Below are 26779 nucleotides of genomic sequence, written 5' to 3'. Positions count from 1 at the left end.
GGTAAAGTATTTAGATTTCACATTTGTGTATATGTGTATGCCATAGATTAGAAAGAGATAGATAGGGCAGCCCAGGTGGCTCAGTGGTTTAGCGTCACCTTCGGCCCAGGGCATGATCTTGGAGATCCGGGAATCAAGTCGCACGTCGGGCTCCCTGCATGGAGCCTGCTTCTGCCTCTGCCTCTTTCTCTCTCTCTCTCTCTCTCTCTCTCTCTCTGTGTGTCTTTCATGAGTAAATAAATAAAATCTAAAAAAAAAAAAAGATAAGTCTGGCAAAAAGTTAACAATTGGTAAATCTCTGTGGAAGGTATAAGGTAACAGTGATGCCAGTTTCCTCAAGTTTTGAATTTTTTTTTAACATACCACGGGGAGGGGGATCCCTGGGTGGCTCAGTGGTTTAGCGCCTGCCTTTGGCCCGGGGCGGGATCCTGGAGACCTGGGATCAAGTCCCATATCGGGCTTCCGGCACGGAGCCTGCTTCTCCTTCTGCCTGTGTCTCTGCCTCTCTGTGTGTGTCTTTCATGAATGAATAAATAAATAAAATCTTTAAAAAATAAAAAATACTGGGGGGTAAATTTTCTAAAGCATAAATTATACTATAAATAAACTAAGCTCAGGGCACCTGGATGGCTCAGTTGGTTAAGCAACTGCCTTCTGCTCAGATCGAGATCTCAGGGTCCTGATCAAGCCCTGCTCAATGGGGAGCCTGCTTCTCCCTCCTCCTCTGCCCCTCGCCCCGCCCCTCGTGTTCTCTCTCCCTTTCAAATAAATAGTCTTTTAAAAAATAAACTAGGGGATCCTTGGTGGCTCAGCAGTTTAGTGCCTGCCTTCGGCCCAAGGTGTGATCCTGGAGTCCCGGGGTCAAGTCCCATGTCAGGCTCCCTGCATGGAGCCTGCTTCTCCCTCTGCCTGTGTCTCTGCCCCTCCTTCTCTCTGTGTGTCTCTCATGAATAAATAAAATATTTTAATAAAAATAAACTAAACTCACAAAGTGGAAGATAATATTTGCAAACTGTGTGGTAAATGGTAGATTTCCTTACTCCGTGAAAACAGTAAGAAAAATAACCCAAAATAGGTTAAATATAGATAACAGGACAAACAAGCAGTTCATAGTCAATATGTGAAATGTTTAACCTCACAACAGGAAGTGTGCAAATAAAAACCAAGGTAAAACATTTTTAACAGACTGGTGGAGTTCAAGATGAGGTTTGTAGCATGCCTTGGGAGGAGACATGAGGGTGAGGCAGCAGGCACTTATGTATCAGCAGTGTGAGCATAAAACTGATCAAACTTTCCAAGGGCAGGGCAGTAGGGATTAAAATTTAAAATCCACACTTTCCACATCTAGGAATTTATTCCAAACATGTACCTATATAGATGCACAAAGAAGTATGTTCAGGGATGTTTGCCATAGAATTGTTTGTGATAGCAAAAGATAGGTCGCAATTTAAATGTCCATCAAAGGAGGTCAGATAAAGGATGGAATATGCAGGTCAGCCGCTATCCTGAATGTGCAGTTGGACAAAGAATGCGGCAGCCTCACAGTACTGTGTGGATGAAGCAAATCTCCAATACACATTTTTAAGTGGGAATAAAGCAAGATACCGGGGCGCCTGGGTGGGGCTCAGTCAGTTAAGCATCCGACTCTTGCTTTCAACTCAGGTCACCATCTCCCCAGTCAGAAGATTGAGCTCCCCTCACATCAGGCTCCCTTCTAAGCAGGGAGTCTCCTCCCAAGTGAGCCACCCACTCGTCCCATCCTTAAATGATAACAAGGTACACATTTATGGTCGGATGCCATCTGTATCTCTTATCTATCTATACATAATGTGTTTAAGAAAAAAAAATGGGAGCACTTGGATGGCTCAGTCGGTTAAGCGTGTGCCTTCGGGCTCAGGTCATGATCCTGGGGTTCTGGGATTGAGCCCCAACATCGGGTTCCCTGTTTAGTGGGGAGCCTACTTCTTCCTTTCCCTCTGCCACTCCCTGTGCTTGTGCGCTCTGTCTCTTGCTGTCTCTCTGTTACTGTGTCAAATCTTTAAAAACGAAAAAAGAATGGGAGGAAAAGCAAAGTTGGATATTAACATTTTTTTTTTTCAGGTGATGAAACTGCATTGTTTTTCTTTTTTCTGTACTTCAAGTTTTCTTTGTGAGATTACAGTATTTTTCTGATAGACAAAATTAGGACTCACTCTTTAAAATGCTTAATAACAGTCTTTACGATTGTATGAGATTGCTCTCTGTTATTATCCCCTTCCCCCTCACAAAAAGTAGCAAATTGCACAGATACGATAGTACCATTACTCGTTCTAGTTAACATGAGACTTGATGAACATAAATATGGCCCAGGTTACATCTATCCAGTAAGATTGAACTGCTATCATTTTGCAGGAGGAACAATCCAGGGGGAAATGAAAAGTATGCTCAGGCCACCTGCCGTGATGCCCGACTTTTTCGCTCAGCATAGCTTGGTGCAGTCCTGTCTCAAGCTGTCGTTTCCTGTAGTAGGGTGCCCAAGACTATTTTAGGCAGGCAGTATTTCATGATCTTCTCCATGCTCTTTTTTATTTTATATTTTTTAGAATAAGCGCTCAAAGACTTGCTCACTTGAACAAGTGCTTGATGAACTTTAAGCTGGGGAATTTCAGCTATCAGAAAAACCCCCTGAAACTGGGAGAGCTTCAAGGGAATCACTTCACAGTTGTTCTCAGGTAAAAGAACTGCAGGTAGGAATGCAGACCAAGAGGGTCTCACTGGGTCACCTTGCATCTGTTTGGGGCAGTTATTAATCCAGGTGAGCTGGTACTAACAGGTGGGGCAACAGGAAGCCCAAGCAGAGCCTGATAGGGCTAGGAGAGCAGATACTGCTGGAGTATTTGTACTGATGCCTGTCAGCTCTCAAAACTCAGTCCCTCCTTTGGAAAGGAGCTGTCTGCTTCAAACGCTGTGTTTAAAAAATTCACAGGGATCCCTGGGTGGCACAGCGGTTTGGCGCCTGCCTTTGGCCCAGGGCGCGATCCTGGAGACCCGGGATCGAATCCCACGTCGGGCTCCCGGTGCATGGAGCCTGCTTCTCCCTCTGCCTGTGTCTCTCTCTCTCTGTGTGACTATAATAAATTAAAAAAAAAAAAAAAAAAAAAAGAAGCAAGATATTTAAAGCAGCTTCATTAAAATAAATAAATAAATAAAAATAAAATAAAATAAAAAATTCACAGACCCAGAAAGTAGAAGAAAGGTTACCTGGCGTGGGGGAGGGTGAGGTGGGAACTATTGTTAATGGGTACAGAGTTTCAGTTTGAAGAGCAGAAAATTCAGGAAGTAGATAGGGTGATTGTTGCACAACATTGTTGATGCACTTAAAGCCAGTCTGTTGTGTACTTAAAAACAGGCAAAATGGTGAACTTAGTATTATGTATATTTTGCCACAATTTTTTTAAAAAGACAAAGTCCTCAACAGGTAGAGAGAGAAAGCTACAGGGGTTAAGGGGAAGACATGGAAGCCAAGCCATATCATTGACAATAAGCATCCCTGAATGTGTTTGACTAAAATTTTTTTCTCTGGGTAATTTGGGCCCCTGCAGAAATATAACAGGAACTGATGACCAAGTTCAGCAAGCTATGAACTCTCTCAAGGAGATCGGATTTATTAACTACTATGGAATGCAAAGATTTGGGACTACAGCTGTCCCCACATATCAAGTTGGAAGGTTTGTTTTTTTTTTTTTTTTTTTTTTTTTAAGTTGGAAGGTTTGTATTTAAATTCTTAACTTTTGTCTAAAAGGCCTCACATAGAAAAAGAAGAAAGGTTTTTTTTTGTTGTTCTTGTTTTTACTTATTCATGTCTGGGCCAAATGAACCAGTATGTCTCATCAACCGATCCATAGCATCCTTCTAATTCTTGTTGTGTTTTAAGATAATACACAGTAAAAAATAAAGGATCAAAGATTCAAGTTGTATCAAAAAGATACAACCTGAAAGGTAAGTTTTTCTCTCATCCCTGATACAGGGATTCTATTTTTAGTTTCTTCTTTATAGGTAAATCTTGGCTCAGTGTAATAAGCAATTGGATAGCCTGACAGAGAGGATGTAGTTTGTCATCTCTGTTAACAAGCACTTCCCAGTTTATTAAACTTGAATCTACTTTCCCCACCCTTAAAGAAAAGTGGCGTAGGATGTAAAAGTGAGTTAAGTTTATTTTTTTAAAAACCCTGATTCACTTTCAGGCAGCAGGGGATCCCATCAATAAGTACTTGGACTCTTGATCTTGGAGTCATTTGAGCCCCACATTGAGTGTAGAGATTACTTAAACAAATAAACTTAAAAAAAAAAAAAAAAACAACTTTAAAAGAGGCACCTGCCTGGCTCAGTGAGAAGAATGTGTGATTTTTGATCTCGGGGTCGTGAGTTCAAGCCCCACATTGGGTGTAGAGATTACTTAAATAAATAAACTTTACATACATACTTGGGTTCAGAAACCTAAACCTGAATATGCTGTCCTGCTGTCAATAGACCATTACATAAAACAATCATGGGCGTTAAATTCTCGAAGTCGTCATGAGTTATGATCTGCAAAGATTGTGTAGGTCCTGTTCTTCCTTGTCTTTCAAACCCATGTTCTAGCAGAAGTGAAATTTAGGCCTGCGGCTTTGCTGCAGCTGTTTGGTTCCCTGTGGTACTAGGAACAGAGGACTTTTCTTGACTTCTGGTGCGTGGTTATAGCAGCTGTCTACACAAAGTTGCGTTTGTTCATGTGGTGTTCTTTTTTTTTTTTTTTCTGAGATTTTATTTATTTATCTGAGAAGAGAGAGCACAAGCGGCAGGGAGGGCAGAGGGAGAAGAAGGAAACTCCCCACTGAGCAGGGAGCACAATGTGGAGCTCAATCCCAGGACCCTGGAATCACGACCTGAGCCAAAGGCAAATATTCAACTGACTGAGCCACCCACACTGCCCTGTTGGTGTGTTTTTAAAAGTACAAAATCAGGGATACCTGGGTGGCTCGGCGGTTGAGCATCTGCCTTAGGCCCAGGGCATGATCCTGGACTCCCTGCATGGAGCCTCTCTGCCTGTGTCTCTGTGTGTCTCTCATGAATAAATAAATAAAATCTTTTTAAAAAATAAAATAAAAGCACAGAATGATTGGGGTGCCTGGGTGGCTCAGTTGGTTAAGCATACAACTCTTAATTTCAGCTCAGGTCATGATCTCAGGGTTGTGAGATCCCCACATCGGACTTTGAGCTTAGCCTGCAGAGTTTGCTTGAGATTCTCTGTCCCTCTTCCTCCCTGCCCACTCTATTTCTCTAAAATAAATAAATAGCAGTTTTTAGAAAATAAAATTGTTTTAAAAGTACAAAATGATAAAAATCCATCATGTAGTAATTTCTCTACTTCTTTGAGTCAGTATTGTGAAGGTTAAAAGCTCAGGCAATAAAGTCAGACTTCGGTTCTGAACCTCAGGTTATTCATCTACCAAATGAAGATCATAATGTTAACGTCACAGTGTGGTGAAAATGAAGTGAAATGATATTTATGCAGTACCTGTTGCTATGCCTGGGATGTAGTAGGTGCTCAGTAAGCAGAACGTAATTTTTTTAAAAAGGTTTTATTTATTTATTCATGAGAGACACAAAGAGAGAGGCAGAGGAAGGAGAAGCAGGCTTCATCCAGGGAGTCTGATGTGAGATTCAATCCTGGGACTCCAGAATCACACCCTGAGCCAAAGGTAGACCTGACACTCAAACCACTGAGCCACTGAGGCATCCCAGAAAGTAATATTTTAAAACTAAAGTGTACTAATCAGAGAAAGAAGAAGAAAACTAAAGTAATTAATAATCGTTGTTATTATTAGATAATAAATGGTAATGTTTTCAATCTTGCTAAATGGTCAAAGGACATTGATAAAGATAGTGAAGATATTGTGTTATGGGACAGAATTTTTTTTGGGGGGGACAATATTTTAAGGGAAGGCTGTATCACTTTTGTTTTCTTTAATTTTGTTTTGTTATGTATAACATCTTACTTATTTTTTAAGTAGGCTCCATGCCCACCATGACCCTGAGATCAGCCAGCCAAATGCCCCAGGCTGTGTCAACTTTTTTTTTTTTTTTTTAAGATATTATTTCTTAGTTTTAGAGAAAGCGAGTGCAAGGGGGATGGGGAAAGGAAAAAATCTCAAGCAGACTCTGCCCTGAGTGCAGAGCCTGACGAGGGGCTCAGTCTCATGACCCTGAGATCATGACCTGAGCCAAAACCAAGAATTGAGCACTCAACCAACTGAGCCACCCAAGTGCCCCTGTATCAACTTTTGAATTTGTAATTAATTTGGGAGAAGAATAGCCCCGGGACCCTGCAAATTTTGTACTCCAAAGATAATGTAAAATGGCTAATGAGAATGAGATCAGATTCATCAAAAATAAATAGGAACAAAAATTAAAAATAAAAAAGAAACAAAAATCACATCATAGGCCCTAAGTATACAGTCAGTACCATCCATTCAAAATTTCAAACCAACGGTTTCCATAACCTAAGACTGTTTCCTACCTTCAAAGCAGCCCACTGTAACCATCATAGGACCTCCTAAGGAAAAAACAAACAAGTCCTCATTTATAGTTTAAAAATGGGGGCAGCCCGGGTGGCTCAGTGGTTTAGCATTCAGCCCAGGGCCTGATCCTGGAGACCTGGGATCAAGTCCCAAGTCGGGCTCCCTGCATGGAGCCTGCTTCTCCCTCTGCCTGTGTCTCTGCCTCTCTCTCTCTCTCTGTGTGTGTGTGTCTCTCATTAATAAATAAGTAAAATTAAAAAAAAAATGATTTATATCCAGAGTTTTTAAAGAACTCTTAATAACAGTCTAAAAATAGGCAGGTGATCTAAGTAGACATTTTTCCAAAGAACATAGACTAATGGCTAATAAACATACAAAAAGATGCTCAACATTATTAGAGAATCACTAAATATTAGGGAAAGGCAGTTCAAAACCACAAGGAGCTATTCATATCTACTATGATGGCTAAAATAAAAAAGACAGACAATAACAAGTGTTGGTGAAAATTGGAATCCTTATGCACTATTGGTAGAAATGTAAAATGGTACAGCTAGTTTGGATAACAGCCTAGTTAGTCCCCAGAAGGTTAAATGTAGAGTTACCATATGACTCAACTGTTGCACTCCTAGATATGTACTCATGAATTGAGAACATGGGTTTAGATAAAAATTTAAACCAATGTTTATAGCAGCCAAAGAAAAAAAATGGAAACGACCCAGATGTCCATCAACTGATAAAAAGATGAACAAAATGTGTATCCATACAATGGAATATTATTCAGCAATAAAAGAGAATGTAGCAGAGTTGATCCCTGCCACAACATGGATGGACCTTGAAAACATGCTAAGTGAAAGAAGTCACAAAAGGCAAGATATCATAGGATTAATTTTTAGAAATGCCCAGAATAGGCAAATCCATAGAGACAGAATGTTGATAGTGATTGTCTACATCTGGGGAAGGGGTAATGGAGAGTGAATGCTGGTGGGTGTAGGATTTCTTTTGGGGTGATAAAAAATGTCCCAGAATTGATTGCATGATGTTATGAAATTCTGTGAGTATACTAAAAGTCATTGAATTGTGCACTTAAATGGATGAATTATATGGATGTGTGAATTATACCTTAGTAAAGCTGTTTGTTTTTGTTTGTTTTTTTTAAGGTAGAATAAGCCCTTGCATATATGATCAAATGATTTTCAACAGAGGTAACAAGACCATTCAATGGGGAAAGGACAGTCTTTTCAACACATAATGTTGGGGAAATTGGATATACACTTAAAAAAGTAAAAAGAATTTGGACCCTTAACACCATTTACAAGAATTAACTCCAAATAGATCAAAATCCTGCATACTACAACTATAAAATTAGACGAAAAAGGGGAATTCTCATGACATTTGATGGCCAGTTTCTTGGATATAACACCAAAAGCACAGACAACAAAAGAAAAAAAATAGGGTGGAGTCCATAAAATTAAAAATATTTGTGTACAGGGTACCTGGGTGGCTCAGTTGGTTAAGCATCTGCCTTTGGCTCAGGTCATGATCTCAGGGTCCCTTAATTGAGCCTGGCGTCAGGCTCCTTCCTCATTGGGGACTCTTGCTTCACCTTCTGCTTCTGCTTCTGCTGTTCCTCCTATTTGTTCTATCTCCAATAAATAAATAAAACCTTTAAAATATATATAGATTTGTGGGGCAGCCTGAGTGGCTCAGTGGTTTAGCGCCGCCTTCAGCCCAGGGCATGATCCTGGAGACAGGATTGAGTCCCATGTCGGGCTCCCTGCATGGAGCCTGCTTCTCCCTCTGCCTGTGTCTCTGCCTCTCTCTCTTTCTCTCTCTCTCTCTCTCTCTGATTCTCTCCTGAACAAATAAATAAAATCTTAAAAATATACCTATATATATTTGTGTACAAAGGGCACTATCAACAAGGTGAAAAAGCAGTCCGCAGAATGGGAGAAAATATATGCAAATTATATATCTGATAAAGGGTTAATATAGAGTTCCTACAACTCAGCAACAAGAAAACAACTTTATTTAAAAATGGACAAAGAGGGCAGCCCCGGTGGCTCAGTGGTTTAGCGCCACCTACAACCCGGGGCGTGATCCTGGAGACCCGGGATCGAGTCCCACGTCAGGCTCCCTGCATGGAGCCTGCTTCTCCCTCTCCCTGTGTCTCTGCCTCTCTCTCTCTCTCCTCTCTGTATTCTCATGAATAAATAAATCAAATCTTTAAAAAAATAAATAAATAAAAAATAAAAATGGACAACTTGAATAGAACTTTATTCAAAGAAGAAATACAAATGACTAATGAACTAATAATGAAAAGAGGCTCAACATTATTAATGATTAAGAAATTGCAAATCGAAACCATAATGAGATACTAGTTTAAACTCATTAGAAAGGCCATTATTAAAAACAACAACAAAACAAGTGTTGGTGAAGATGTGGAGAAATAGGAACCCTTGTGCATTGCTGGTGAGAATATAAAGTGGTCCAGCCTGTATGGAAAATAATATATGGCGATTTTTAAATGTAGAATCACCATATGATCTATAGATTCCATTTTTCAGTATATACCCAGAAAAAGTAAAAGCAAATATTCAAATACCCATGTTTTTAAGAGCATAATTCATGACATCCAGAAGGTGGAAGCAACCAAGTTTCCATTAACAGATGAGTGGATAAGCAAAACATGGCACATAGATACAGTCAACTTTGACAAGAAGGAAATCCTTTGTTTTTTTTTTTTAAGATTTTATTTGGATGTGGGACTCAATCCTGGGACTCCAGGATCATACCCTGGGCCAAAGGCAGACGCTCAACTGCTGAGCCACCCAGGCATCCCAACAAGAAGGAAATTCTTACACATGCAATTCACAACATGAATAGACCTGGAAGACTTTTATGCTAAATAAGCTAGTCACAAAAGGACAGATACTGTGTAATTCCTCTTTCATGTGGTACCTGGAATAGTCAAATAGACCAAGTAGAGTGGTGGTTGCCAAGAGATGGGAGTTATTTAGTGTGTACAGAATTTCGGCTGAGAAAGATGTAAAAGTTCTGAAGGGGGACACCTGGGTGGCTCAGCAGTTGAGCGTCTGTCTGCCTTTGGCCCAGGGTATGATCCCAGGGTCCCAGGATCAAGTCTCACATTGGGTTCACTACATGGAGCCTGTTTCTTCCTCTGCCTGTGTCTCTGCCTCTCTCTCTGTGTCTCTCATGAATAAATAAATAAAATATTTAAAAAATAAATAAAAGTTCTGAAGGCAGGTGATCCAGATGGTTACACAACAGTATGAATATTTAGTGTCATAGAACTGTACACTTTCAAAATGGCTAAAATCATGAATTTTATGTTATGCATATTTTATGCAAATTTTTAAATAGAAGAAGGAAAGAACATAAGAAAACATCTTAATGTGTAGTGGGCCAGATACAGTGGCCTCTTGTAAACCAAATCTGCACATGTTTAATATGGCAATATATACTGAACTTTCATGTATATGGTAGCATCTTAAGGAACTTTGTAACATATTATACCACGCATTGGCAGACTTCTGTGAAGGACCAGATAGTAAACATTTTTGGCCACAGAGTGGCGTGTTCCATAGCAGGTACTCCCCTCTGCTGTTAGAACAGTGTGAAAGCAGTCATACACATGGTGTCAGGGGATGAGCACAGGTGTTTTGCAATAAACCTATTTATAAAATCAAGTGGCTAGCTAGATAGCAAAGATTTTTGAACATAGATGTCTCTTCTGTGGTACCTGACAGACCAGGGTCTAGTCCTGAATTAGTACTCCACTCTCTTTGGAGGTGTTGGGGATGGCCTAGCCAGCTATATGATGTGTCACCCAGGAGAATATTTAAAGACTAATACAGCATGGATTGTGTCAGGACTGCAAGGATGGCCAGCAGTAAGAAATCTGTTGTGTAATTAATTGCATTAGTAGATATAAAATCCATATGATCATATCATAAGATACCAAAGAGCATTTTATATAGCGTAATATGCAAAACTAGGTTAACTTAAACATGAAAAATACCGTGATTAACTAAAAGAAACAGAAAAATTAGAAGAGATTTGTATATTCTTATGGTAGGAAAGGCCTTTTTAAAAATATTTATCTATTATTACTATTATTTATTTTAGAGAGAAAGAGTGAGCAAGGGGAGCAGGAGAGGGAGATATTCTCAAGCGACTTCCCCACTAAGCACGGAGTCAGACTTGGGGCTCTACACAGGACTTGTTCCCACAATCTTGAGATCATGACCTGAGCTGAAACCAAGAGTTGGACACTTAACTGACAGGTGCCCCTAGGAAAGGGCTCTTTCTTTCTTTCTTTTCTTTCTTTTCTTTCTTTTTTTTTCTTTTTCTTTTTCTTTTTCTTTTTCTTTTTTTTTAGATCTATTTATTTATTCATGAGGGACACAGACAGAGACAGAAACACAGACAGAGGGAGAAGCAGACTCCCCACAAGGAGCCTGATGTGGGACTCAATCCCGGATCCTGGGGCTATGACCTGAGCCAAAGGCAGGCGCTCAACCACTGAGCCACCCAGGCGTCCCTAGCAAAGGCCTTTCTAAGCAAGACTCCAACACCAGAAATCTTACTGGAAAAAATTTCGGATATGATATACAAAATTTTTGTATGGCAAAAGATAATAAAAGTTTAAACATTACCTATGCTGACAAATTTCTGAAAAAAGTCATGGGGGCACATGACTGGCTCAGTTGATGGAGTGGATGACTCTTAATCTTGGGGTTGTAAATTCCAGCCCCACGTTGGATATACAGATTACTTAAAACTAAAATCTTTAAGGGGGTACCTGGGTGGCTCAGTCAGTTAAGTATCTGTCTTCAGCTCAGGTCATGATCCCGGGGTCCTGGGATCCTGTTTCTCTCTCTGCCCCTGCTCCCTTTCATTCTCTTGCTCTCTCTCTCAAATAAACAAAATCTTTTAAAAGATAAAATCGTTTTTAAAAGGATCACAACAAATACACTCTAAAGTGTTGCCTTAGATAGTGTTAATTAGATAACAGGTAACCTTCCTAAATGTTTTAATTTTTAAGAAGCATATATTCTAATCAACAAAAATAAAGATATTTCCATTTTGGCAAGAATAATAGGGAAGGATAAAATGTTATTCTTTTTGTCTAGACAAGAAGATATTTAACCAGGGGGAGAAATTTCTTGAGAAGTTTCAAATAAGTTTTAGTGCAGACTTTGATTATACAGATAATACCATGGGTAACAGCTTAATGATTTGGTAGTATTTATAACATTTGCATTTTGAAAACTGCCGTGATACTCAATGTTAATGAGTGAACATGTTTTTATTTTCTTCTTTTTTTTTTTTTCTTCTCTCTTTTTAAAGTTCCTTTGGTATTTACAGTTGAAACCTTTATATTAGTTTTGCAGCTTACTTTCACATTTAATGAAATATATAAAGTTAACATGATTTGGTACTCCACCAATTTCAGCATGTAATGCAAAATTGAGTAAAGTAAATGCTGTTTAATTTTAGAGCTATCCTCCAGAATTCCTGGACTGAAGTCATGGATTTAATATTGAAACCCCGTTCTGGAGGTAAGAATGAAATTCATGTTAAAGAAAAAAAAAATAGAGTATCTTGTTAGGTATTCATGGAATTGTTTTGAGTAAAAAGTATGTGTGTCTTGGGGATGGTTATTTCAGAATTTTAAAAAATTGTTTTTAAAGTAAAGAGGATAGTTTATTTTTTCACTAATTATATATATATTTGAGATACATAATTTATATCCTGTTTTCATCTGTTTAGCTAATCTCATTTATTAATTCATAAATGAATACATTTCTTTCTTTTTCCCCATGCACTACCAAATCTCTAAACATGCAGGAATCCAAACATATTTCATTTGTGGTTAATCTGTTAAAGCATACTGTAATATGATGTAAAAACTGGGCAAAAAAGTATTGAGGAGGGATGCCTGGGTGGCTCAGTGGTTGGGCGTCTGCCTTCCGCTCGGGGTGTGATCCTGGGGTCACGGGATTGAGTCCCACGTTGGGCCCCTGCATGGAGCCTGCAGGGGCAGGTAGGTGGCTCAGTCAGTTGAGCATCTGACTCTTGATTTCAGCCCGGGTCTTGATCTCAGGGTTGTGGATTTGAGACCCACATTGCACTTTGGGTAATTATTCATTTGCAAATGAAAAGAGAAATAAAGTCTAATTTTAAAGTGAGTGGCCTATTAAATTTGCCAACACAGTAGAAAAACAGAAGAAAGGACTGTGTTGGTTTTGTCCTCTATTGAATCAGCTGTGATAATGGAACAGTAATGGTCTTTAAATCCTGGGGTTGGAGCAGCCCCGGTGGCGCACCGGTTTAGCACCGCCTGCAACTTAGGGCATGATCCTGGAGACCCTGGATCGAGTCCCACGTCGGGCTCCCTGCATGGTGCCTGCTTCTCCCTCTGCCTATGTCTCTGCCCCCCCCCCCTCTCTGTGTCTCTATGAATAAATAAATAATCTTAAAAAAAAATAAATCCTGGGGTTGGCGGTAGGTTGACAAAGCTGGCTTGCTCTGTACGCTCTGCTTGTCCTGTTCACATTCTGATGGGTATTCTCAGGTGAGCAGAAGCTGTTCAGAGTACCTGTATTACAAAGAGCATTTTCTAATTTGTGTTCTCTAGGAAGCATGTTAGGTTATGGAAATCTATCTATTCAATAAATTATTTTAATCACTGCTTTTTCTTTCCCCCAGCCGAAAAGGGCTACTTGGTTAAGTGCAGGGAAGAGTGGGCGAAGAGCAAAGACCCAGCCGCTGCCCTCAGAAAACTTCCTGTCAAAAGGTGTGTGGAAGGGCAGCTGCTTCGAGGACTTTCCAAATATGGAATGAAGAATATAGTCTCTGCATTTGGCATAGTGAGTGCTATTTGTGAAGTCAGGCAAATGACGTGAGGTGGCTTAATGCTTTTTAAATTTTATCTTTAAATATTGTACTAAATTTTGAAGGAGCAGAAGGTAAATAAGGATCCTTTGATCTCTGAGTGCTGTGTTACCTGAGTGATCCTTGTTTGTACCCTGAATGGTGAAGCGGGAAGAGGGTGGGTGCAGGGACTGCTGGAGTGGAAAATATGATCCCTAAGGAAATTTAAATTAAGTATCTGGATACTTCAGAAATTCACAATCCATCTTAGAGTTCATTTCTTGATCATTCTTTAGCATCAGAACTGTAACCTGCCTAAGTAAGAGGTTGCACAAGAAGTGGTCTAAATGATCACATTTTACTTCGATTTGTTCATGGTGGTTCAACAGTGGGGCTACCATTTTGACATGTATGACCTATGCTCGTATTTGGATATCTATAACCCAGAACAGACTGGTTTAACTCTTCAACTTCAATCTTACTCTTCCCCAGATAAACAAAAAGAGCAGATTTTCCTACACGTAATTAGTGATCAGTTCTGTTATTTAGAGTTTCTCCTTCCGTGGAATTATCAGGAAGAAAGCACTGTTTACCCTGTCAGTGATGTGTCTTTGATTCAGGGTATAGGTTCCACCAGGGTATAGGTTTATTTGTATGAATGCATGGGAACCACTGTCACCAGAGCTGTGAAGACCCTATAGTCGAAGGGGTTCTGTCTCTAGCACTGGTTCTGTGCTTCAGTCCCTATTTCTCTAAGCTGTTAGAAAAATGACATTCAAAGTATGAGCTGCTTATCCTGGGGTCACCATTAAACAAGTGAGATGTCTTGGAAAGTACAGTACTTTTAATATTCAGAACATGTATTTTTTTTTTCCTTACCCATTTTCTTCTTCCTTCCAGATACCAAGAAATAATCGCTTAATGTATATTCATAGCTATCAAAGCTATGTGTGGAATAACATGGTAAGCAAGAGAATAGAAGAGTATGGACTGAAGCCCGTTCCAGGGGACCTTGTTCTCAAAGGAGGTAAAAAGGCAGATATCATCATTATTCCATCCAACTGTGGCTCAGTTATTTGACACTAGTGCTTAAAAACCAAGCTCACCACTACTTAAGAGGGAGAGAGAGAGAGATGTCTAGTAAGGTTGAAATGGAAAGACGTCATAAACTCAGACTGAACAGTTTGAATCTTTATTTTAATGAGAATACATATCTGATTTGAGTAACTGCCTGGCTCTCTCTGGGTCTCTGGGCCTCCATTTTCTCAGGAATAGATTTGGACTCAGTGTTGCCTTAAATCTTTTTCCAAACTTTAATCTGGATCTAGCAAAATCTCTATGCTTCTGAGCGTACCTCGGCCTCTCTGCTGTTGCCTGCCACTTTTAAAGAGTTTCTTTACGTCAGCACTCGACTGGAGCTCACGTAACGTGCAGGCCATGACATAACAGACACGTAGTGCATAGTCTGTGCCCACAGCATTCATAAAACTGACAATCCCATCTGATGCTGAGCCCTCACCATGGGCCAGGCCTTGTGCTCTGCCCTTCGCCTACATCTTCTGGTTTAAAGCTGATAGTACTCTGTGAAGTATTCTCACTGTTCTTTAGACAAGGTTCACAAGGTTCCGCAGCTGGGTCAAAAAAGAAACGGCAGAAAAAAAATAAATAAATAAATAAATAAATAAAAAAAAAAAAAAAAAAGAAACGGCAGGGACTCAGAATGAAAGTCTGCCTATTTTCACAGTCCATTGTCTTCCTGGCATATGTGGCTGCCCTTCTGTTCTCTGAAGACATGGCCTGCTCATCTGTATTTATGCCCAATAAATCACTAAGGTTTCTTTTTTTTTTTTAAGATTTTATTTATTCATGAGAGACACAGAGAGAGGCAGAGACATGGGCAGAGGGAGAAACACGCTCCCCAGGAGGAGGCTGATGTGAGACTCAATCCTGGAATCACATCCTGAGCCAAAGGCAGACGCTCAACTGCTGAGCCACCCAGGCATCCCTCCACTAAGATTTCTGTTAAAAACTATTAATTCAGGATTATTTCTTAACCTCCTCCAATGTGATTACATCCAGTGTATTTTGATGTCCCATGTGCCATCACATTTCATCCTCTAAATGCAGATGATTTTTTAAATTACTCTTTTAGCAAAATGCATCCATTGGTGATAACATTTTAGATAGCATTTTGTAGTGTTGTTTAAAAAAGTAAAAGGTGGGCAGCCTGGGTGGCTCAGCGGTTTAGCGCTTGCCTTCCACCCAGGGCATGATCCTGGAGTCCCAGGATCGAGTCCCACGTCGGGCTCCCTGCATGGAGTCTGCTTCTCCCTCTGCCTGTGTCTCTGACTCTTTCTCTCTGGATCTCTCATGAATAAATGAATGAATAAAGTCTTAAAAAATAATAATAATAAAATAAAAAGGAAAAAGGAGGGCGCACCTGGGTGGCTCAGTCAGTTAACGTCTGCCTTTGGCCTAGGTCATGATCTTGGGGTCCTGGGATTTGAGCCCCGCATCGGGCTCCCTGCAGAGCAGGGAGTCTGCTTCTCCCTCTCCCCTGCTTGTGCTTTCTCTCTCTCTCAAATAAATAAATAAAATATTTTAAAAATAAATAAGGAAAAAGCTGATTTTTTAAAGCATACATTCTAAGAACTGAGGGTGCAGCTGAGAAATAATTTTTTATTTGACTTGCCACTTGTTCTCAATCCATGATCTTCATTTTTTGAGTAGAATAGAAATGCATCTAACTTTCTTTTGTTAACCTCTGTAGGCCACTTAGCCTGTGTCAACATGCACTTCTAACTTCTTAGATGTGTATGATTTTAGAAGATCAAGCTCATGAAAATATCATCTGTTTTCATAATTTTTCTATCTGTGAATTTGCAGCTACAGCCACCTATATTGATGAAGAAGATGTTAATAATTACTCCATCCATGATGTGGTAATGCCCTTGCCTGGTTTCGATGTTATCTACCCAAAGCATAAAAGTAAGTTCCCTGTCTGGGGAAAATAGTTAAAACAAACCTGACGTATTTTAAGCCACTGGCCACCAAGATAAAGAGAGGGGCACAAAAATCAGTAATTGAGGGCAGCCCTGGTGGCCCAGCGGTTTGGCGCCGCCTTCAGCCTGGGGTGTGATCCTGGAGGATCAAGTCCCACGTTGGGCTCCCTGCATGGAGCCTGCTTCTCCCTCTGCCTCTCTCTCTCTCTCTCTCTCTCTCTCTCTCTCTCTCTCTCTCTGTGTGTGTGTGTGTGTATGTGTGTCTGTCATGAGTAAATAAATAAAATCTTAAAAAAAAAATAAAGTCCATTTTAAAAAAATCAGTACTTGAAATATAATTTTAGAATTTTGATTTCCATTAGACTTGAAAATGTTTAGATTTCAAACATTTATAAACCATGTTACATACAAAGTCTCTCAGGAAGGAATGTGTTCAGATGGATAATTTAACTTTTTAAAAAGTTTTTATTTTTAAGTAATGTCTATACCCAACGTGGAGCCTACTTCAAAAAACAAAACCCATCTTTTCTCTCACGGGACCAGAATGATTTTCCTTAATCAATGTTATATTCCTTGAAATTGTACAAGTTACAGAATGATTAAGGTATTAACACTTTTCTCTGATAATACAAATACTTTAAAGTCACCTGCCACTTACATGTTGATTAATTAACACAACCAAATTGCTGTGCTCCTAATACTTAGGTGAGGTTGACTTTGCTGAGGGACAGGAGTAGAGACGAGGAGAGAATGGATAGCGAGGTGAGGGAGAGGGTGGGAAGCGGTCTGCCGCACAGTGAGGCCCCCAGGAGACAGTGCTAGCAGGAGCAGAAGGAAGGCACTCAGATGCTCAGAGCCACACTCTCTTTCCAAGAAAGAAAAAGTTATACACTCTTCTTTCTTATACCTCTCAGGATCAGAAACGTGGGCTGATACCAGTTAAAACAGAAATTCAGCACACCTTTGACCAAGCCGTGCATGCAAACCTAGTGGCTAAGTCGGGTTCCCAGCCTGGGTGGGTGGTGGTTAGGGCATGTGGACTGGTAACATAGGCACACTCCGCATCCAGCAGTGCTCAAGTTAGGGATCCCTGTGGTCTTACAGGTGTTGTCAGGGAGTCTTCCCTCGACCCTGGTCAACCCAGTATTTGTTATGAATAACTTGAGTAAAGAAGTCTGCTCATTCTGTTTGCAAATTATGTCACCCAAAATGATTAATAGTAATTCATGAAAAATAGGGTTTTTTTTATAAGAATTGCAGAAGGCATTGATTTGGGTTAAACGTAAATTCTTACTTTTGTAAAGGCTCAGATTGATTGTCATCTACATAAAAAGTATCTGGGGTTATTTATTGAACATCAGGCTGCTGCCCTGAGCAGACACAGGGTTTTGTGGGGAATACAGAAAAGTCAGAGGAGGGACAGTTGAAGGAACAGTTGTTTGGCCTAAAGAAGATGTGGCTTAAAGGTCGGTCCAGTGCTTGTGAGTATGTGTGGAAGAGGGCAGTGAGTCTGCTGTGTTCTAAAGCAGTCAACAGAAGTTCTAAAAAGACAGTTTTCATCTTAGAATAAAGAACTTTCTAACAATTGTGTTTCTCACAAAGAAGTAGTTACCGGCAGGGAAACCTGGGTGGCTCAGCGGTTGAGCATCTGCCTTTGGCTCAGGTCATGATCCCGGGGTCCTGGTATCGAGTCCCGCATCGGGCTCCTCGCAGGGAGTGCTTCTCCCTCTGCCTGTGTCTCTGCCTCTCTCTATCTCTCCTGAATAAATAACTCTTAAAAAAAAACAAAAAGAAGTAGTTACCAGTAAATGGCAACACACAAGCAAAGTGATGCCTCTCTCTCTCTACGGTGTTATAAATAAAAAGGATTCTACATCAGGTGTGAGACTGAGCCAGATGGTTTTTCCAGATCTATTCATATATATATATTATTTATATCTGCCTTCTTCCAGAAAGAGTTTGAGGCCGCTGTACATGGTCTCTTCCAACTCGGAGCTTGTATTAATAGGTCAATAACTTGTATTGAAATGCTTTTTGTAGTTAGCTTGAGATCTTTACACCCCAGATACTGTAGTGCTTGCAAGAGATAACTTACAGGTTATCAAATATAAGCTGGAGACACTAGTCCTGGAAGTAAGTCCCTAAATTTTGATTCCAGAGAACAGACTGGATTATAAATTAGAGGGACTGGTTTTGTTAGGATGATCTAATTGAACTTACATGTTACTTTCTTCATGGTCTAGCTGAAGGTAGCTTGCTGGCATGCTGTATTCCAACTAACTTTTTATATTTTATAGTTAGTGAAGCCTACAGAGAAATGCTCACAGCAGACAATCTGGATATTGACAACATGAGACACAAAATTCGAGATTATTCCTTATCAGGGGCCTATCGAAAGATCATTATTCGCCCTCAGAATGTCAGTTGGTGAGTGATAGTCTGCAATGAAATAGAACTGAATTATTATGTGCAATTGAAAGCTTTTGCATCACCTGTATATTTTCCAGTCCTAGCATAGAAGTGCTACTTGATATTATTACCATAATCATTATTTCTACTACTTGGGATTTTTCAAGTCATCAAGAAACAAATGTGAATGAAAGTGATTGAGTTTATATTTTATTGACCTTGCTAAATTATTGAAGAAATGTACAGACAATACTTTTCCTTACTAATAAAAAAAATTGTGATTTATCGGGGCACTTGGTGACTCAGTTTTAAGCATCTCTTTGTTTTACCTCAGGTGTGATTTCAGGGTCGTGAGATCAAGCCCGTCGTCAAGCTCCAGAGTCTCCTTGAGGCTCTCTCCTCCCTCTGCGCCCCCCCCCCAAATAAATAAAAGTAAATCTTTAAAAATTTCAGTGTTGCTTACCGAGCTATCCCTCAGCACGCTGCCTTTACTCAGAATTAGTTCTGAGTTCCAAACACTGATGTTTGTTTTAATACCATGTTTCTAAAGAGAAAAATACACATGTATTAAGTCATTTAAAATATTTCAGTACCTAATGTGAACTAAAGCTCTATTTGATAATTTTTTAAATTAAATCTTGAATTTTAAACCTTGAAATCTTCATTTTCTCTTGCCAGGAAATCCTCTCTCTTCCCTTTCTCCATCTCTTTCTCTCCCTCTCTTCTCTCCTCTTCTCTGGGTTGTGGGATGAGCTTGGCAGGATTTGGTCCTTCCCACTCTAGAGAGCAGTTCTTGATGAGGAACACGGTGGTGTTAGTGAAAACCACTCTGGAGAACATATTAATGCCATTAGTAATTTATTCACACCTGTGCAAAGTGAAGTTTAGTACTTATCAGCTACATATGTACAAAAGAATTTCTGTCTTAAGGAAACTTTTTTTTTTTTTTTTTTTACATAGACTGGCATCCTTTGTCACCTTGCTGTATAATAATGGGCAGTACTTACGTAGAGGATCTGGCCCTATTCTGTTATCAAATCATCCCACCCAGAATTATTTCCAACAGGCCTATATGTTTTCCTTTCTAAGCAAATGGCAATGAGAAGCTTAGTACCTTTGATGGCAACTCATATTCATACTTTACTTTGTTTATGTACTTTGAAGGGAGGTCGTTGCATACGATGATCCTAAAATTCCACTCTTCAACACAGATGTGGACAACCTAGAAGGGAAACCACCACCGGTTTTTGCTTCTGGTAAGTTTACTCAGCCATCAGTTCTGCGTCAACTTTGAAATGTTTTCCCAATCAAAAACACAAAACACAAAACACTCTCGCAATCACCACCTCCTTCCACCAGCTTGGTGATTTCTATTTTGTGTTTTGTCATCCTAGTTTCATGTGTATATAGCTTGATAGTGAAAACAGTAGATTTCACTGGAAATGAAGGAACGTCACAGAAGGTTGTGGTTTTAGGTGATTGAATGTTTCCTCCACCACCCCACCCCCATCCCCACCCTGAGTTAACACAGGTGAGTGAAAATCCAAGCACAGAATCTAACACATGAAATCTGCATTGTCATTGTCAAATTCTTGCCGACATTCTTTTGTCTGTTTTCACCCTGTTGCTCTTTTGTTGTCTGCCCTTTCTATGAAGGTTCCAGGTAGAATTACTGCAGAGATTCAGCTAGATCATTTACTCCCAGATGTCCTGGCCAGGCTTCATTCTCCGAGGCCCCACGGGAGGTCGAGCCGGAGGGAAAAGAGCACAGTTGTTTCCTTTCTTTTGCGATGATTATGATTCGCCCCAGTGTCTGCCGCTGCCTTCCTTTTCTGACCCTTCTCTTCTCTCTCACCTGGCAGAGGGCAAATACAGAGCTCTGAAGATGGATTTTTCTCTCCCTCCTTCTACCTACGCTACCATGGCCATTCGCGAAGTGCTAAAAATGGATACCAGCATCAAGAACCAGACCCAGCTGAATACCACCTGGCTCCGCTGAGTCCTTCCTCCCCAGATTAGAAGATGCAGACGAGTGTTTGCTGGCTTCCTATTCATTTTTCTCTTAGTACAGACCCATAGGTGTATTTTAGATCTTTGTAGTTAAAGATTATTTGTATTTTTTCAATTTTTTATTAGCTTAATTTGCAATATTTGTACACATATACAAATCCTGAGGATCCTAATTCTAGCTCAGAGGATATAAATTGATCAAAATATATTTCAGGTGCTTAAATCATAGTAAAATGTCAGCTTTATTAGCTTTGTAATCATTTAAAAGGACTTCGGCTTAAAGTTGCAGTTTTAGGTTTTGCTACATTCTTAAAGGACAACATGAGTTTTTAATGTATCCATGAATGGAGTGTGCAACAATGCATTTTAAGAGAAAATGCAACAAAACAAATCTTGACTATGAATAAATAGTATACCCCACCTCCACCTCTTAATATAAGTACAGTACTCATGCTTATTTAAATGATGATAAAACATCTACAGGTTTATAAATGCAAAAGTGATTGTCATCATCAAACTCCTATATCAGGGTTAGGTCAGCGTTGATAGATCTTTTAGTTGCAATAGCTTTGCATTGATACTATCCTTGCCTTGCAGGACAGTTGCATCAATAAGGCCTTTTTTTCTCGATGTAAACACGTCCAGCTATTTTTTTTTTTTTTTAAGTCAAGGTCTGATTTTTACTCTAGGTGCCTTTTACGTTCAGAACTCTTTCCGCTGGACTGGTATTTGCCGCAAAATATGTGACAGCAGAGAAGAAAACTTTAAACTTTGTATGAGGCCCCTCTAAGCAGCAGCAGCCTTTGTCACCTTGGGCGTAGGCGTCTCTGGCATTGTGTAACACTTGTCTCTGGTGCGAAAGGCTAAATATGCCTTTCCAAGGGTGTGTGACATAAGTGCACCAATTTTTATTTTCTACCACTTTTAGAACAAAATATAATAAATATTTTTTAAAACTCCTTTCTCCTAGTTAAATTAATCAAAGAAATTAAAACGGCATGCACACGAGAACCGTAGCTCAGACTGAGGGGGAGGAACCAAGTGAATGAGGGATCTTCTGAAATGGTGTGGCAACACAAAGATGTGTCAAGATCGGGTTGAAATGTCATGAGAATAATACAGTTCAATGTACCAACTGTCCAACTGTTGGACTGGATTTGGGGTTATTCTTACGAGAGCTCCCCTCACTTGCTTCCCAGCGTGCTTTCTGGAGAGAAGAATGGAGAAAGGTTTCCCTCCCAGGAATAGCATGCCACAGTGGTGTGGGTGACATTTGTCCCATGTCTGGCAATGGAAGATTCAGAACGGTTTTCCAGCCCCTGTATTTTAGGGGTGTCCATCACACTACAGAGGTGAAAAAGGATTAGTAATAGCAGGATATTTTAGCTGGCTAGTTTCTAAAGAATCTTTTGTCCTACAAAAGCCAAATCTATTAAATGTGTATTGGACTGTTGGTACTTTCCAGTGCTTGTAAGTTACCTTCCTTCATCAGACTGATAAGTGAAAAAGTGCTCATTAAGGGGCTCTAACTGCCTAATGCAAGTGCATTCAGTAGTTCTGCATTTTAAATTCACATTACTGGGGGAAAAAAAAAGTGAGGCTAAACTTAGAAATGTACTCTTCATCTGGGAAATAATGATGGCCCTATGGGATGAGTTTATTTTCACACTGCATTAGCCAACTACCAGTTTGTGCAGGTTCCTTCTTAAACACAAGTGGGAAAAGAATGATTCAAAGCAGTGCTCTAGAGTCATTTTGAGACTTGGGGACATAACGTTTAACTCTAGAGACTTGTCAACTTGGAATAAATCATTCCCTTAGATGTCAGGACATTCTGTTGATGTTGACAAAGGGGAAGCATTTCTCTGAGGCAGATTTACAAGTATGAAAGCAGCCTCATCCACAACATAAATATACCTTGTATTCTAAGTTTTTGCCTGAAAGAAATAATGAAAGACCATTATTTTTCTATTATAATGTAAACCCAGCACTCTACTAAGCTAAATAACCACACTCATACTATCAACTATTTTTGTGATTTTATGTTGCAGGTAGTAACTAGACAGCCATTACACTAATAAAAAAATATTTGCAAAAAATATATATATTTGCTGGATGAGTCCAACGAAAAAACTAGTAGCACCTACAATAGCACATCAGTACTTAAAACTTGAGCAGTTGTGCCAGGCAGTACAAATCAACACAAACTGGTATTTGTATCAAAATGCTTTTTGTAGTCGTGGCCAATTTTGCACTAAAATACTAAGGATCTGTGTGTGAGATACGAAATAGAGTGTGTGTGTGTGTGTGTGTGTGTGTGTGTGTGTGTGTGTTGTCTCCAGATGTGTGTGTATGTGTGCTATTTTGTGTTTTGGTTTGGTTTGGTTTTTTAAAGATTTTATTCATGAGAGACAGGCAGAGACACAGGCAGAGGGAGAAGCAGGCTCCATGCAGGGACCCCGATGTGGGACTTGATCCCGAGGCCCCCGGATCATGCCCTGGGTCAAGGGTGGTGCCAAACCGCTAAGCCACCAGGGCTGCCCTATGTGTGCTATTTTGGAGCAAAAACAGCGTACTGTGTCTTCACCACACATGAAGAAGTAAAAGCACAATGGAAGGACTCAGCTGTGAATGGCCAGGTCCTGCCCTTCATGACTGAAGAGTATGCTTGCAAAGCAAAGAATAACTTTACTGTGTTCTTTGTTCAGTGAAATCTGCTTTCCTAATCTATGGGGCCATACTCCTATAGGCTAAAACTACTCAGTTTTGGATCATAAAGTTGAAAAATCAAGAGGAAAAATTATGGATGTGGTCTCCAGGGGAAGGAGAGAGGCAAATGTGGTTAACACACCCACACACGTATGCATACATAGAAATGCTAACTTTGAATACAGTTTCAAATGAGACCCACTACTCTAAGTAAGGACTTTTGAAACTTTTTTTTAAGATTCGTGAGAGAGAGAGAGAGAAGCAGGAACACAGGCAGAGCGAGAAGCAGGTTCCCCACAAGGAGCCCGACATGGGACTGGATCTTGGATGCTGGGATCACACCCTGAGCCAAAGGCAGGCCCTCAACCGCTGAGCCACCCAGGTGTCCTGGGCTTTTGAAACTTAAATGTGCATAGGAATCCCCTAGCAATCTTGTACGCTGCGGGATAGTACTTCACAACTCCAGGTGGAGTCAGAAATGCTTTGCATTTCTAACAAACTCCTGGAAGGTCCTGTGCTGCTCACCTGAGCGCCGCGCTTGGGGAAGCAGGGCTCTAGACCTGCAGTGGCCAGTGTGGCAGTGACCAGCCACATATGGTTAATTTTAATTTAACTTTAAAAAATGTTATTTTAATGGGGCAGCCCTGGTGGCTCAGCGGTTTAGCGCCGCCTGCAGCCCAGGGCATGATCCTGGGGACCCTGGATCGAGTCCCACGTCGGGCTCTCTGCATGGAGCCTGCTTCTCCCTCTGCCTGTGTCTCTGCCTCTCTCTCTCTCTCTGTCTCTATGAATAAATAAATAAAATCTTTAAAAAATAAAATAAAAAATGTTATTTTAAGTTAAATAAAATTTACAATTCAGCTTTTCAGTTATACTAGTGACAGTTCAACTGCTCCATTGCCGTGTATGGGCAGTGGCTGCTGAACTGGATGGCCCAACCCTGGACATCACAGATCGGCTACCTGAGATACACAGGAGTCTGTGTTGATCAGATGTGACACCCAGTGACGTTAATGATGAAGGGCACATACTCAGTGCATGTTCAGCATGTGCAAGTGGGATGACAATGCGATTAGATCCAAGGCTCATATTGATGATTTAAGAGTTCCCACTTGAAATAGATCACCTTAGGAGTACTCTTCAAACTTGCTTCCAAAAATTAATAATAATAATAATAATAATAATAATAATAATAATAATAAACTTTCTTTCATTTTCTGGCTTTCTCCAGGACCACCTATGATCCTGTTCTTTTCTGCCCTTGCTTTCATCCACATTGTCCAAAGATTTAGTTGACCTTGTCTTAAGGCTCTATGGCCTTGTTGCTCCATATGGGAAAATTATCCCCCAAAAAGACTTCACTGATGTAATTTAAAATGTTCCTTTGGGATTCCTGGGTGGCTCAGTGGTTGAGCATCTACCTTTGACTCAGGGTGTGATCCTGGGGCCCTGGGATTGAGTCCCACATCGGGCTCCCTGCGTGGAACCTGCTTCTCCCTCTGCCTGTGTCTCTGCCTCTCTCTGTGTGTCTCTCATGAATGAATGAAGAAAGAAAGAAAAGAAAGAAAGAAAGAAAAAGAAAGAAAGAAAGAGAAAGAAAGAAAGAAAGAAAGAAAAAGAAAGAAAGAAAGAAAGAAAGAAAGAAAAGGAAAGAAAAAAGAAAAGAAAAAGAAATCTTTAAAAAGTAAATAAAAAAGGGCAGCCTGGGTGGCTCAGCGGTTCAGCGCCGCCTGCATCCTGGGGTGTGATCCTGGAGACCCGGGATCGAGTCCCACGTCGGGCTCCCTGCATGGAGCCTGCTTCTCCCTCTGCCAGTGTCTCTGCCTCTATGTCTCTCATGCATAAATAAATAAAATCTTAAAAAAAAAAAGTAAATAAAAAATACTTGAGTGGCACACACTGTAGCTTCTAATGAAAGCAGCGACTATTAAAAGCAAGGATGGTTAGAATCCATATGGTTTTGGTGTCTAGCAGGAGTACAGTGATGACTATGTGTTACAGCTTTTCCACTTGTGCTGAAGACTCTGGGCAAGTGACCGGTATGGGGGTGCCTGGGTGGCTCAGTCGGTTAAGCATCTGCCTTCGGCTCAGGTTGTGATCCCAGGGCCCTGGAATCAAGCCCCTCATTGGGCTCACTGCTCAGTGGGGAGCCTGCTTCTCCCTCTGCCCCTCCCCACTGTGCTCTCTCTCAAATAAATGAATAAAATCTTAAAAAAAAAAAAGAAAAAAGAAAAAAGAAAGTGGCCAGTATGTAAAAGAGATAGCAACAGGGAGAAGTTATTCAAGACCCTTATCTCCTGGGATGCCTGGGCCGCCCAGTGGTTGAGCCTTCAGCTCAGGGTGTGATCCTGGATCCCAGGATCTAGTCCTGCCTCAGACTCTCTGTGGGGAGCCTGCCCCTCCCTCTGCCTATGTCTCTGATTCTCTCTGTCTCATGAATAAATAAATCTTTTTAAAAAATCCTTATTTTGTAATGTATACTTCCTATCCCATCAGAAGCTCAAATGCTGTCCAATAGAAATGTAATGTGTGCCTCATACGTCATTTAAAATCTTTTAGTATGGGCGGCCTGGGTGGCTCAGTGGTTTAGCACCTTCAGCCCAGGGCCTGATCCTGGGGGCCCGGGATTGAGTCCCACGTCAGGCTCTCTGCATGGAGCCTGCTTCTCCCTCTTCCTGTGTCTGCCTCTCTCTCTCTCTCTCTCTCTCTCTCTCTCTCTCTCTCTCTCTCTCTCTGTATCTCTCATGAATAAATAAGTAAAATCTTTAAAAAGTAGAAATAAAATCTTTTAGTAGGCATATTAAGATAGTAAAAGGATCCATTGATAGATGAAGGAATAAAGACAAACAATGGAATGAATATTTGCTCAGCTATAAAAGAGGATGAGATCTTGCCATTTACAACAACATGGATGGATTTATAGGGTATAATGCCAAGTGAAATAAGTCCAAGAAAAAATACTGTGTGATTTCATATATGTGTGGAATCTAAAGAAAAAAAAAGCAGGCCCATAAATTCAGAGAATAAACTGATAATTGCCAGAGGAGTGGGGGGAGGGGGATTAGGCAATGGGTGAAGGGTTGTGGGAGATACAGGCCTCCAGTTTTATGGAAGGAATAAGTCATAACTTAGGGGGTATAGTCAATAATAGTGTAATAGCTTTGTATGGTGACAGACGGCAGCTACACTCATGAACATAGCTGTGTATAGACT

At 40.3% G+C, this 26779-nt stretch overlaps 1 protein-coding gene across 4 annotated transcripts in view; it reads left to right on the top strand.

Moving 5' to 3' along the window:
* The window catches only part of PUS7 (pseudouridine synthase 7), a 57288-nt gene extending 35472 nt beyond the window's left edge, over positions 1-21816 (top strand). For all 4 annotated transcript variants that reach the window (XM_072791521.1, XM_072791520.1, XM_072791523.1 and 1 more), the window contains 9 exons: positions 2583-2711; positions 3582-3707; positions 12060-12121; positions 13272-13432; positions 14337-14463; positions 16323-16424; positions 18736-18865; positions 20012-20103; positions 20710-21816. In XM_072791521.1, coding sequence (XP_072647622.1) covers positions 2583-2711; positions 3582-3707; positions 12060-12121; positions 13272-13432; positions 14337-14463; positions 16323-16424; positions 18736-18865; positions 20012-20103; positions 20710-20846 — 1066 coding nt within the window. In that variant the 3' untranslated portion in view covers positions 20847-21816. The remainder of the gene's footprint in view (positions 1-2582; positions 2712-3581; positions 3708-12059; positions 12122-13271; positions 13433-14336; positions 14464-16322; positions 16425-18735; positions 18866-20011; positions 20104-20709) is intronic.
* Positions 21817-26779: the final 4963 nt, after the last annotated feature.

Source organism: Canis lupus, chromosome 21, assembly GCF_048164855.1.
Source record: "Canis lupus baileyi chromosome 21, mCanLup2.hap1, whole genome shotgun sequence".
Taxonomy (NCBI): Eukaryota; Metazoa; Chordata; class Mammalia; order Carnivora; family Canidae; genus Canis; species Canis lupus.
This window is presented reverse-complemented; position numbering and strand designations above follow the sequence as displayed.